The sequence below is a fragment of the Ceratosolen solmsi genome, unplaced genomic scaffold (assembly GCF_000503995.2).
Source record: "Ceratosolen solmsi marchali unplaced genomic scaffold, CerSol_1.0 scaffold14, whole genome shotgun sequence".
NCBI classification, from domain to species: Eukaryota; Metazoa; Arthropoda; class Insecta; order Hymenoptera; family Agaonidae; genus Ceratosolen; species Ceratosolen solmsi.
The window spans coordinates 7043471-7056184 of record NW_011948420.1 but is presented as its reverse complement, the minus strand read 5'-3'; the positions used below and the strand labels follow the sequence as shown (position 1 = coordinate 7056184).

Genomic DNA, 12714 nt, shown 5'->3' with positions numbered 1-12714 from the left:
GAATTTTGCAACTATAGGAAAAAGTTATAATCATTATTATGACAAAATATTTATGTTTATTAATATCGTCGTGTTTACATATATTACGTTAAATTAACAATTTTTATTATTTTTATGCATAATTCTAATTTTCAATATATATTTTAACCAATTTATTATGTACAATTTGATATGATCAAATTTAATTAAAATTTTTCTTCTATAAAAATTCAAATGGAACTGATAAATAATTTTTAGGGAAAATAACATTACTAAATTATTGCAAAAATTGTACTATTATAATCTATTGCATTATCTATATTATCGTTATAAATATATAATAAAATACGAATTAATAGTTTAATTAATACATCCCATTGTTGACTGTACTATTATCATTGATATTATGTTGTAGAACTAACTTTTACATGCCTCCATTTTATATTTAGTAGACTGATTATTTCTTATCTTAATAGGTTCTTAATTATCGACTTTATAGACATTTCAGTCTCAAAAATCATATATATATATATATATATATATATATATATATATATATATATGTTGACTTATTAATAGAAATACAGGTAATAAATTATTATTATTCTTTTATTGTCCTAGAGAATCCGAATCCTCTTGATTATTTATTTTTAATACAATTTCTTTTTCGTATCTCAATAAATAGTATTTCTATTCATGACTTTTTTCTGATTTTCATAATTACAAAGTATTTTAATCAATAAAAAATTGTGATAAAGAAGACCGTAACCGAATGAATAAAATAAATAATCAAGATAATATTTCGGATGCTTTCGTTTTGTAGAAATATAAGCCTCTGTGTATAGAATTAATTATTCTTAATAAATATCTTTTTTCCTATTATTAGTCTTATTATTGTTGAAAATAATATATAATATATGCCTTTATGTCTCGAATATAATCACTAAAATATACAAAAAAGTAAAAAAAATAAATAAATAAATAAATAAAAAATAAAATGAATGAATAAAGAGAAATCATTATGAAATAATTAAAGTATTCGGCAGAAGAGAATGAATATGTTGATTAGACATTAAGTGAATTTAAATAAAAGTCATTATTGTCAGGATTTGTTGATTTATCGAAAATAAAAAAAAAAACTTATTTCAATGAGCTTCGGAAGAAAAAAGTAAAAAATTTAACACGAAAATCTGACTTATCAGGCATTACGTCATTAAAGTTAAAAATATTTATTAACAATAAATAATATTTTTATTGTCTATGAACTATGTATATAAATTAATTAAATATGAAATTGTTTTAAATAAATGAATATTTCTCGATTATTGCACAACACTCCTTAGATCTGTCGCTTATAAAAAAATACTTTATATTTAAATCTAAAACGTCGGCAATATATTCTTGAATGCCTAAACTATCGATCAAAGTATTAAAATAGATATCTTTTATTTTAACAAAGTCAAATACATAATTTGTTGAATTTTTATAATTTATTATCAAATTAAATAATATCTTAACTATCTTTAATAAATTATGATTTTAATTTTTAATTTACGGCATATCGTTCTGGAATGTTTATTTATTTTTTAACTTAAAATACGTGAATATCTAATTACATTGTGAATATTAAAATAAAATTTCTTTAAATAGTAGTTAATTAATATTAATTATAGTGTAGGTGCATGCTTACCCTATATCCATAATTCTGATGAATTAATGAACATGTATTTTAGTTGTTTAATAATTACAAATGAATATATTACGATATTCTACGTAAATAAGTTAATGAAAGGAATTTATATGTCCAAAACTGAATCGAATGTCATTAATTTAGAAGATAATTTTCATTATACAGATTCATTATAAGAGAGTGGTGATTGAATTTATAACTTTTTGATTTATTTTAAATATATGTTTATCGTTGCCAACTTGTTAATATATTGAAGTTTTTAATAAGTTTGAGTTTGGATTAAGTTCTCTCCTTATTTGAAAGAATTAAGTCCAATAGAGTATATTGGTATAGATAAAATTTTCTACATAAAATTTTGGTTTTATATAATAGAAGATTGCGGCATTTGTAATAATTAAACACATGGAAAATTGAATTTTTACATATATTCAATAAATTTGATTGAAAGATTTTTTTTCAATTATTTCAAGTTTTTTTTTTTTCTTTTTTTTCTTTTCTTTCTAATAGCGTTATTAATATTCAAATTTAAATACCATATTATCAATTATATATTATTAATATTTCTTATCGATGAATTATGAGATGCTGTTATTATTTATATTGTATATGAATTATATTAAAATGGAAATCTTTTAAAAAAATTTCATTCGAATTTAAAAATTTAAATTCACACTTGCTAATTCAGAATTCAAAATTCACTGAAATTTGTAATTGTACAGGTAATTTGGACACGCAAAATAACACGAAATTAACGTTTTATAGGTTTCGAGATCTAAATATTCGGTGAACTTTAAAGAGCATAATGAATACAAATACATTTTTACGATTTAACAATAAACACACGTTGATAAACGTTCTAGTTGTCCATTAATTTTTATGTGTGAGAATAAGTAATAAAATAATTTGCTTTACGACGAAAATTAGTTTCCAATATTCTCATAAAAATCCTAAGTGAAATAATATTGCATATCAAGCCGGTGACTTATACATAATTTATATTGATAATTTATATTTAATTTATGACTCAAATTAATTATAATTCGAGTTAATTAAATAATATTTTTTTTTTTTTTTTTTTGTTTTTTTTTGGTCATTATTTACATAATGTGTGATGTTATGCACGTCGTATGTTCGATACATACAATCGACTTTATATTTTGCTTGATAAATGCCGAGAAAATAAATAAAATGTCATTTTGTTAAAACAAAAATTTTTATATGTCCTTATTCACTCAATCTCGCCAGAAGAAAAAGATAAAAGTATTTTACTGAAATTTGATTTTTCCTTTGATGCAATTAAGTGATTTACACTGATATTAATGTAAAAAGAAAGCTTACTCAAATATATACGCATTCGTTTATAAATATCTATCGCTGTTTATGCAGGATTATACCATAAATTATCCACCGCGAATCAGTGCAATTCACTAGTGGTGTAACATTTAAAAATTTTACTAGTTATTTTGATACGGAGATTCGTACCGAGATTTGCAGACCTAATTTGTTTTATTTACAAAGCCATTGTTACCAAATCCTAATGAAAATAAAATAAAATAAAAAAAACAATATATTTATAAATTATTGGCAAGTAATAATGTACATAATTGTTGACGATTTTTAATAATTTTTATATAGATGTCGCAGTAATTTAACGTAACGCAAACAATCTGGCCTACTGAACATTATTATTGTAGATTGAAATACATTTTTTACTTGAGATATAGAATATCAGAATTAGATCATACTTTATAGATTTGTAATAGAATTATATAAATTATTGATCGACATACATATTAGACAAAATACAAAAAATATATGTTTCTTTAAACAGTCAATTGATGACAATCGCAAACATGTATAACATTTATATATTCGAATATTTTTATATATTATGGCAGGATACGACATTCTGCTATATATTATTCCACTTAAGAATATGATTCTTCTTTGTGTGATTATGCATAAGTGAAAATTAGCAAACTTATGGATTATTTATTCCCCGATGTATAATGTCGTACAGAAAAAATTACTTAAAAGCACTCTTTGTGTATATATATATATATATATATATATATATATATACATAATAAATAATTAAGAATATATCTGGCAGATGAAAGGATAAATAATAGTATATGTCTATATATATATATATATATATATATATATACAAACCTATTATAGGCCTATTACACGTATATGTATAGACAGATATTTTTTGCATATTGCATACAATGTAAATGTATGGTTAAAATTTTTGCAGTACAAAATCAAATGATTAATAGTTATCAGTGAAAGGAAACGATAAAAATGGCAATGTGAAAATTGCAATTTTATCAATATATAGATATGTAATTTAGCATTACATATAAAAATATTTAAGTTATTTAATATTAGTGTTGTAATCGCCCAACAACAAACATGAATAAAATGAAATTATATTAAATAATTTTAATATTCGATCTTAATTTTCGATTATTAAACTACGCTATCAAGTTAAATGATAAATAAATTTTCCAATCATATTCAAAATTAAGTTTAGCATTATTCGGTATATATAGCAGCATTTATCGATGACATTTTTATATTTATTATACAGTCTGATCAACAATGACAATAATATTGCATATTTTTTAAATAATATATCATATTTTGATGAAATCATCATAAAAGTTAATAGTCTTTGTTTTTTGTTGGACAGACATTGAGAAGAATATTCACTTATAATTCACTTATAAGATATATATATATACATATTCATAGATATTTATTATTCACAATAGGATAAATATAAATATGAAATAAAAATGTAAGACAGAGCTATATAAAAAATTATAAAATTGCTACAAACAATAGATTTGTCATTATGATGATGTAACGGCAAAAGGAATATATTTAGTTATATAATCTTTCAAACAATAGTGAAATAACTGTAAATTCTATTTATATCCGTACAATGGTGATGCTAAGATCAATACAATTGAAGAAAATATAAGAACTTCAAAGTTTTAAAAAATTTTCTATGCATTAACAAAGAAAGCAATAGGTTTACGCACAGATTAAACTTTTTTATTTGCCTAATAATTAACGAAATGATTAATCGGAGACGTCCTTTTGACATCCTTTTTTTATCTCCTCCTCCTTCTCCTCCTCATCCACCACCGCCACCTCCGACACCCTCCCTTCCCCCAGCCGCGAATCAACAACCGCCTACGAAACCGCCCCCCCCCATCCGACAATGGTATTCCGAAACCTGGCTTTGTAGCTCGCGAGGAAGGCGTGGACTTTACTTGCTAGGGGGCGGCAGTTGCGACGACGGCGGTGCTTCGCGTCGAGATAATACAATCGTTTGCGAAAAAAGTTTCCTGCTGCTTGATTACGAAACGTAATCGGTGGAGAAAAAGGAAAACGTAGAATCATAGCGAAGAAGGCAAGTTTGCAGCAGTGGACGATATTTATTGTGACTTGACAAGTTTGTTTGCTCGTTACTCTTGTTCCTCGTAAGCCAGTAGTTTATAACGTAGGTGTTTACGATCATTAACAGACTCGATCGACTGATTTTTTTTTCTTCTTTTTTATAGCTGTTCGGTGGCTATGGCTTTCTCTCGATAAGACACGCGAAAAAAGTTTTACCGTTATTTCAATTATGAACGAACGTTATACTCGTTATTGATTTTCGAGTAATTCAGCAACAGTGTGTCATTGACAGGTCATAATTGTTATGTAAAATATCTAAAATAGTGCTTCCGAATGGTATAATGTAATTAACTAATCGAGTGATAACGCTCCATTAGTAAGGTAAATTTTAACACGAAATTACCATTATCGTCCGATTATATTAGACAACCCAACAACGATTCATGGGCTTTCTGAAAATTTATTATTTTTAATTGACCATCGTATATCAATAACACTTTTCCTCTTACCATACCGTCCAAGACGATGAAGTGTCATTAAATAAGAATGATAATGCAATGTAAACTAACCTCACATTTTTCGTATTTTGTAGACCAAATTATCGGACATTGCAATACTATTAGAAAAATAGAAAAGGTTATTTTTTTTCTCCCCCCCCCCCACCCCCCCCGCTTTTTTTTTTTTTTTTTTTTTTTTTTTTTTTTTTTTAACTATAGCATTATTATTAGAATTGTAGTTGTAAAGATGAAAATGTCAAAAATGTCAACCGTACGTTCGGAAAGAATGATTGATGTTTACAATTCAAATCTTGCCAATGCAAGCATATATTTTAATATAATTTATTATTCGCAATTTTAAGTTTGTTCAATAATTTTACTTAAATTTCCATTAATTAAGCAACAAAATTATTTATAAGTACGATGATTTTTTAAATTAATGCACATACATCATGCGCATATGTGGGTATATTTTATATTATGAAAATTTTACCAAACACTTTTAATTAAAAATAAAATAAAATAAATAAATAAAAGAACTTACTTTTGCATTATTAGTGAAATTTTATTTCAAATGAATTCTATCGATATTAATTTATTGATACATCTGCATCAATAATTTCAAGTGAATTCAAATATAAATTAGAGTTCTTAATTTATAAAATGTGAGGTTAGTTAATTCATCGACAATTTTATTTGGACATTTAAAGTGTTGTGTGCTACGATATGCTTATAATAATCTTTTTTCTTTACAAAATCAAATAAACCCAAGAATTATAATAAGCTTAATGCGATTAGAGATAATTGTAATAATATTGAAAAATACGGCATTCGTTTTATGAAAAATACACGACCATAATTTAATAAATTATTTTGAAAATTATATTAATAAATATTTCATAAATATAGTTCTATTATTTTTATTTATATTAAAATTTAGAATATGTATATATGTGTAATTAATAATTATCTAAATTACAACTTGTTGCTTAAAACATTTCTGTGAACAATGTAACTACATACTTTCATTTACTCAAATAAGCCATAATATTTTATGGGATTGAAGGACATCGCATAAGTTCAGAAGAGGATAGATTTCCATACGTATAATTCGCTTATTATATTTAATGATGTTATCATCATTTTGTTATATAGATCTATGTATTAGCGATATTAGTATTAGTATTACGAAATTTACAAAACTAAAACCAACGATTGCAATGTCAATTACATGTTATCAAATATAATTCTATATTTATTTCTATAATAAATTAATAGTTAATTGGAGCGCCATACATTATTAACGTTACGAGCATCATTAGCTATATACATTTTTCATTTCTTTTTCTGTTTTTTTTTTTTCTTTTTCTTGTAATTTGCCAAAAAATTTTCCAAATTCACATTGTGCATAAAATTGCATTTCATACGCACGATGTCTTTAGTCTATGCCAGATCTTGGAAAATTTGTGCATAGTTTGGCTAAAGAATAAAAGTACCGTGTTATTTTGTTAATTAGGCGTACTAAAGATACCCAAGAATCGTAATTGGATTAATATTTCGTTTATTGGGCTTAGAAATATGGAGACAATGCTGTAATTATCTGTAGTGACACTATTCTATTGATAAAACATGAATTATTAATGTATCAACGAATTACCAGTACAGATTAACACACGTATTCTTCAGGGAAAAGAGAACTCCTGGTTTTTTTTTTTTTTTTTTTTTTTTTTTTTTTTTTTAACCTTATACATTGCTAAACGTATTTGTTGTAAGCACGCGCGCGCGCGCGCGCGATGTAGATAATTAAAAATCAATATACAAAGTTATGTGGCAGTAATGTTACTTGTACAATTCACTATATACGATCAAGTCTAAAATAAAAAAAAAAAAAAAAAAAAAAAAAAAAAAACAAAGAAAGAAAAAAAAAAGCAAAATTGCTAAAGCAGTAATGACCGTTGCAGGTAGCAGTGTGACGTGTCAATATGGAGAGCTACACTTCGGACTCGAGCGACTCCGAGTCAAGCTCGAAAACCCTGGACCTGTCCTACCTCATGCTAGACGGGCAAATTTTGCAGGAGCACCTGGTATGCGCGAGTTCACCGGAGCAGGTGGAGACTCTTCTATTGTATCAGAACCGTTTGAATTACCTACCCGAGAGTGTCATTCGCTTCGCCAATCTCGCTACCCTCGACGTCTCCAACTGCGGCCTCAGGGGGCTACCGGATTTCTTGCTCCAGCTCGACCAGTTGATCTGCATATCCGCCAAGAACAATAATATCACCAACGATTCGTTGCCCAAGAGTTTCGAGGGCTGGCCTTCGCTCAGGGAACTGAATCTCAGTGGGAACGGCCTCACCGAGTTCCCCGAGCAGGTGCTCGACCTGCCCGGATTGAGGTACCTTTACCTTGGCGGCAACCGAATCAGCGAAATAACCGAGGACGTCTGGAAGATACAGCGGTAATTCCTCCTTTTCATCTTCCTTTGCTTTATTTATAATGTATATGTATATATGTTATAAGGAGCTTGGATACATAGATTTTCGATAATATTGATGTCTAATGTTGAGGAAATCAATACGAATGAAATGCTAATTAATTAATACATTTATACGTCACTTAAAAAAAAAAAAAAAAAAAAAAAAAAAAAAAAAAAAAAAAATGAAAAAGAGAAGAAAAAATTATCCCTAACGACTAGCTACAACAATACCTTACAATTTATTAGAAATTCTAAGAAATTTGACAATTTCAACAAAAATACTCTTCAATAAAAGTTCATTAATATTCTTTATTAATTAAAATTCTCTCTCGATAATTAGCATTTCCAGTAAGTTTATGATAACGTTTCAACTCACAATCCTCCTACGCATTTTTCATTATTAATTTGACGATACAATCGACACAACATTATCATTGGCATCATCACCATTACATGTATTATGCTTGTTGCATTCGAAGAATAAAGTACATTTTATTTTAAAAATTTTTATTCCAACGTAACATGCAATTAATAAGGAGAGATGAAAGGTATGCGATACTTAAAAACTCTTGGAATAAGAATAAATCAATTAAAATTACAATCAAAAATATAAATTCACCTTTGATTTTATTATGCCACGACTCAATTGTTCTAAGTATGTACATTTTTAGAATAAAATATTAAATAAAGATTAATATATACCGATTGTTCTATTTATTTTATTCTTTCAATATTAATGTAAATTTACGCACACGGGTATATCAATTTTTTTTTCTTCTTCTTCGGGTTTTTTTTTTTTTTTTTTTTTTTTTTTTTTTTTTTTTTTTTTTTTTTTTTTTTTTTTTTTTTTTTTTTTTTTCCACGATTTATGACTAAAATCTCAAATCGATCACTTAACACTGCACTTTAACAATTATCCAACAAAAATGATCCAACGCGTCCAACTAGATATAACGACGATAAACTTATCTATTAAAAATGGATTAAGAAATTTAAGAATTTTTTTCAATTAAAATTTAAGAAATATATAATAAACTCTTTAATTAATGAGACATTTAAAAATAAAAATGCATTTTGCACAAAATAGAATTGAGCATGCGTATACTTTCGTACTCGACATTGACAATTTCATGTAATTAATTGTGCATTAACATAAACATCTTAAAATATATTGAGATGAAATTTAATTTATACTATAATTTGATAAAATTCCACGTATAAAAATAACATATCATTCGTTAAATAAACAAAAAAAAAAAAAAAAAAAAAAAAAAAAAAAAAAAATGTCATCATTATTATTGTTTAAGTATTTTATTCACTGGTAGAAAAATTATTTCCGTTAGAATTTGTGAATTTAAGATAAGAAAATTTGTGGGTCGTTTGATTTTTTTTTAAATGAAAGACACTCCACCGTTCCCCTCCTCCCCCACCCATTAATGATTATATTCAATTGTATTTTAGACTTGAAATTAACAACATTCTACTCATATCACTAAAAAATAATTTTAACTCTACTGAAAAATATTTTCTCTTATATATTTTGGTGTGGTGGTGGTAAGAGAATTTTATTATAATATAAAAACCCGTTTTTCTCTCGAGTTCAAATTAATTTTAAACATTCAGGAAAAAAAAACAATGTCAGAGAATTGACGAACGAAGTAGTTGGTAGTAAGTAATAAGATAATAATATTATATAAATCAAAGTTGTGTTTAACATATTTTTTTTTGTTTTATAACATTTGATAAATATTAAGAAGATTCTCTCTCACAAAGTAGAAAAACAACAATATTAATGAGAATTTATTATTAATAGTTGGGAGGTGTGTGTTTGTTACCACTAATAAATATAATACTATTAAGCCACTATTAATGATTATGTAGTGGTAATAGTGGTAGTGGTATTAGTTACTAGTGGTAATAGTGGTAGTGGTAGTGGTAGTAGAATTACTACTTATCTTAAATTATAAATACTTTGTTTGAATTAGATCACAGGCCCAACTTACGTCGGGCACACAAAAAATTGGTAGTTAGACTCATCAAGTGTTCCCCTCCACGGAAATCTTTAGTAAAAGGCGAAAGATTTATACGTGTTATGAAGGGAAACCAGAGTGACTATCGACTGGTCGCCTAGGCATTATATGCTCTAAGCCTCACCATTTCTTTTGTAGTATTGTGAAAAAAATTTGTCGCCACCTAGCGGTCATAATTGGAATCGCGCGTTTGATTATAGGGTTAGCGCCAACATTTCGATATTTTTGTTACCGCTAATACCGACGTTTGCCCACTCATTTTTTTTTCCTCCTCTTCTCTCTCATTTCTCTCCCATTCCTTTCTCCGTCTCCTCCATTAAATACACTTAATTTATTATGTAATGAAATTAATTTATACAATTTTCATCTATTGTAATTGCTCACGATGTAATTGTTATAATTTTTTTTATTCTAGTTTACAGGTCTTGTCAATGGGCGGCAATAGATTAGCCGAAGTGCCCTCGACGCTTGGCAAATTGACCGCTTTGCAAGCATTAGTGCTCTGTGATAATAGACTCGAAAGCCTTCCAAGTACCATAGCCAATCTAAAGAATTTGAAATCCTTGCTTTTGCATAAGAACAGGCTACGTACACTGCCGACCGAAATCATTAGCCTTAAATGCCTAACCGAGGTACTTTAGACCTTTAGTTTCCTTTACTTAATTCTTATTATATTATATTCTTACTATCGCCTTCCTACATCGTCGCTACTATAAATATTGTATTTATGATATTTCTGAATAATTAATAAGCACGCGTATGGGTGATTAAGTAAGTGTCATGTAAAATAAATATTCCCATTATATATTATTGTTATTATTATGATTATTATTGTTATTATACAGCTGTCATTGAGGGACAATCCACTTGTAGTGAGATTTGTTTCGGATATGACGCATAATCCACCATCGCTTTTGGAATTAGCTGCTAGGGTTGTTAAAACTATTGAAATCCCTTACCGAGAAGAAGATTTACCGAGAAATTTAATAGACTATCTAAATAGCGGTCACCGTTGCATCAATAGTCGTTGCAAAGGTACGTAATAAATTAATAATCACATTAGATTTACAAATAACATTATTAAACCGCATATATGTTATTAAGAAATAATAATTATTCGACATTTGTAAATGATGCCCATATGGATTACTATTTATTGCGATTAACAAGTCTTTCATTTAACATGATGAAAAACAATTAAATAAAATTCATTTACAAAATTCAATTAATTATCAAGAAAATTGTGGAAAAATTGTTGTTCTACTGCTTGGAAGCAATAATTTCAAACGGTCGTTTTAAGAAAAAAAAAAACAAAAACAAAAAAAAAAAAACAAAAAAAAAACAAAAAAAATTATACAATAATTCTCTACGATCTAATAAATATAAAATGTATAAAATATCTTTTTAAAGTACTTTATCGCGTAGCTTAAAAATACTTTTGAATAAATTTCTTATTATAAGAGCAGCTCTCGTTGATCATTATTACACAGCTGTTGTGTGATTGAATTTTCAAATCACCGATTAGAGTAACAACGTTTTCTCTCAGACCTTATAGCTGAGATGTACAATTTTCACTACGCATACATTCAAGTTAAAGCTTCTCAACGACACATACATCAAGCAAATTAAACAAATCTACGACTTTCAATCAACATCCGACAGGATGAATACCCTATTTGTGTAGTATAAAGAATTTCGTACTTTTCCGTCCCGTTCCTTATTAAGAACAAATATTATAAGTGTTTATAAGTTGATTTTACCTCGGCTTGCCGATATTGCTGAAATTAAGCTTTATAAATATAGTGACGGGACGGGAGGAGGGGGGGGGAGAGAAAAAAAATAATAAAAATACGATTATAAAAAGTAGCCAGTTTTTGCATTTTCATAAGAAAATTTGCCCCTTCTTACATTGACAATTATTGCTTTCACCCAAACGTTACAAGAAATTATTCGTTATACGCATCCTCTCCCCCCCCCTCTCCCTCCACACCGCCATCACCACCACCGCCACCAGCACCACCCCCACCTACCCCAGTTAAACAAAAAGTGTCAGTAAAAGAAAGAAAGAAAACACGGAATGAGCTTAGTTTAATAATTTGCCATGAACATATTAATGTACAAAGTTCGATGAAATAATATAATCCTTGTGGATTTGCAGGAGTTTTCTTCGACAACAGGGTCGAGCACGTCAAATTCGTTGACTTTTGTGGCAAATACCGCCTACCCCTATTACAATACCTCTGTAGCAGTAAATGCATCAGGCCAAACGACCGCGACGAGGAACTAGTTAGCGGGGCCATGATCCGGAAGGTTTTGCTCGGATAAAAAGCCATAAGACGTGCGGGTCGTCGCTGGATTTCTTCACACGCCTTACCGCAGTTTCCGCTCTTACTCTTCTCCTTATTCTTACGCTCCTCATTCTACTCCTACTCCTACTCCTTCTCCTTCTCCCCTATGCCCTATGTATAGAGATTTTTTTCCCCTGAAACATTGGGAGGAAAATATAGCCTCGTGGGAGGCGTCCAGAGCTCATCAAGCAAGAAAACTCCACGATCGACTCTAAAGTCGGCACTTTTGTACGGGCACGATGTATTTTGCAAGGTGAAGAGAAGAGAAAACTTGCAA

At 28.0% G+C, this 12714-nt stretch overlaps 1 protein-coding gene across 2 annotated transcripts; it reads left to right on the top strand.

Moving 5' to 3' along the window:
* The first annotated feature begins 4953 nt into the window (after positions 1-4953).
* LOC105361004 (leucine-rich repeat-containing protein 58) lies at positions 4954-12480 on the top strand. Of its 2 annotated transcripts, none has more exons than XM_011498082.1 (5): positions 4954-5099; positions 7545-8041; positions 10505-10721; positions 10935-11124; positions 12248-12480. In XM_011498082.1, exons 2-5 carry the CDS (start codon positions 7566-7568, stop codon positions 12412-12414), a joined length of 1050 nt encoding a protein of 349 aa, XP_011496384.1. In that variant the 5' UTR covers positions 4954-5099; positions 7545-7565; the 3' UTR covers positions 12415-12480. The 2 variants fall into 2 exon arrangements, with proteins under 2 accessions (XP_011496384.1, XP_011496383.1); XM_011498081.1 differs by having other exon boundaries at positions 4954-5189.
* The last annotated feature ends 234 nt before the right edge of the window (positions 12481-12714 follow it).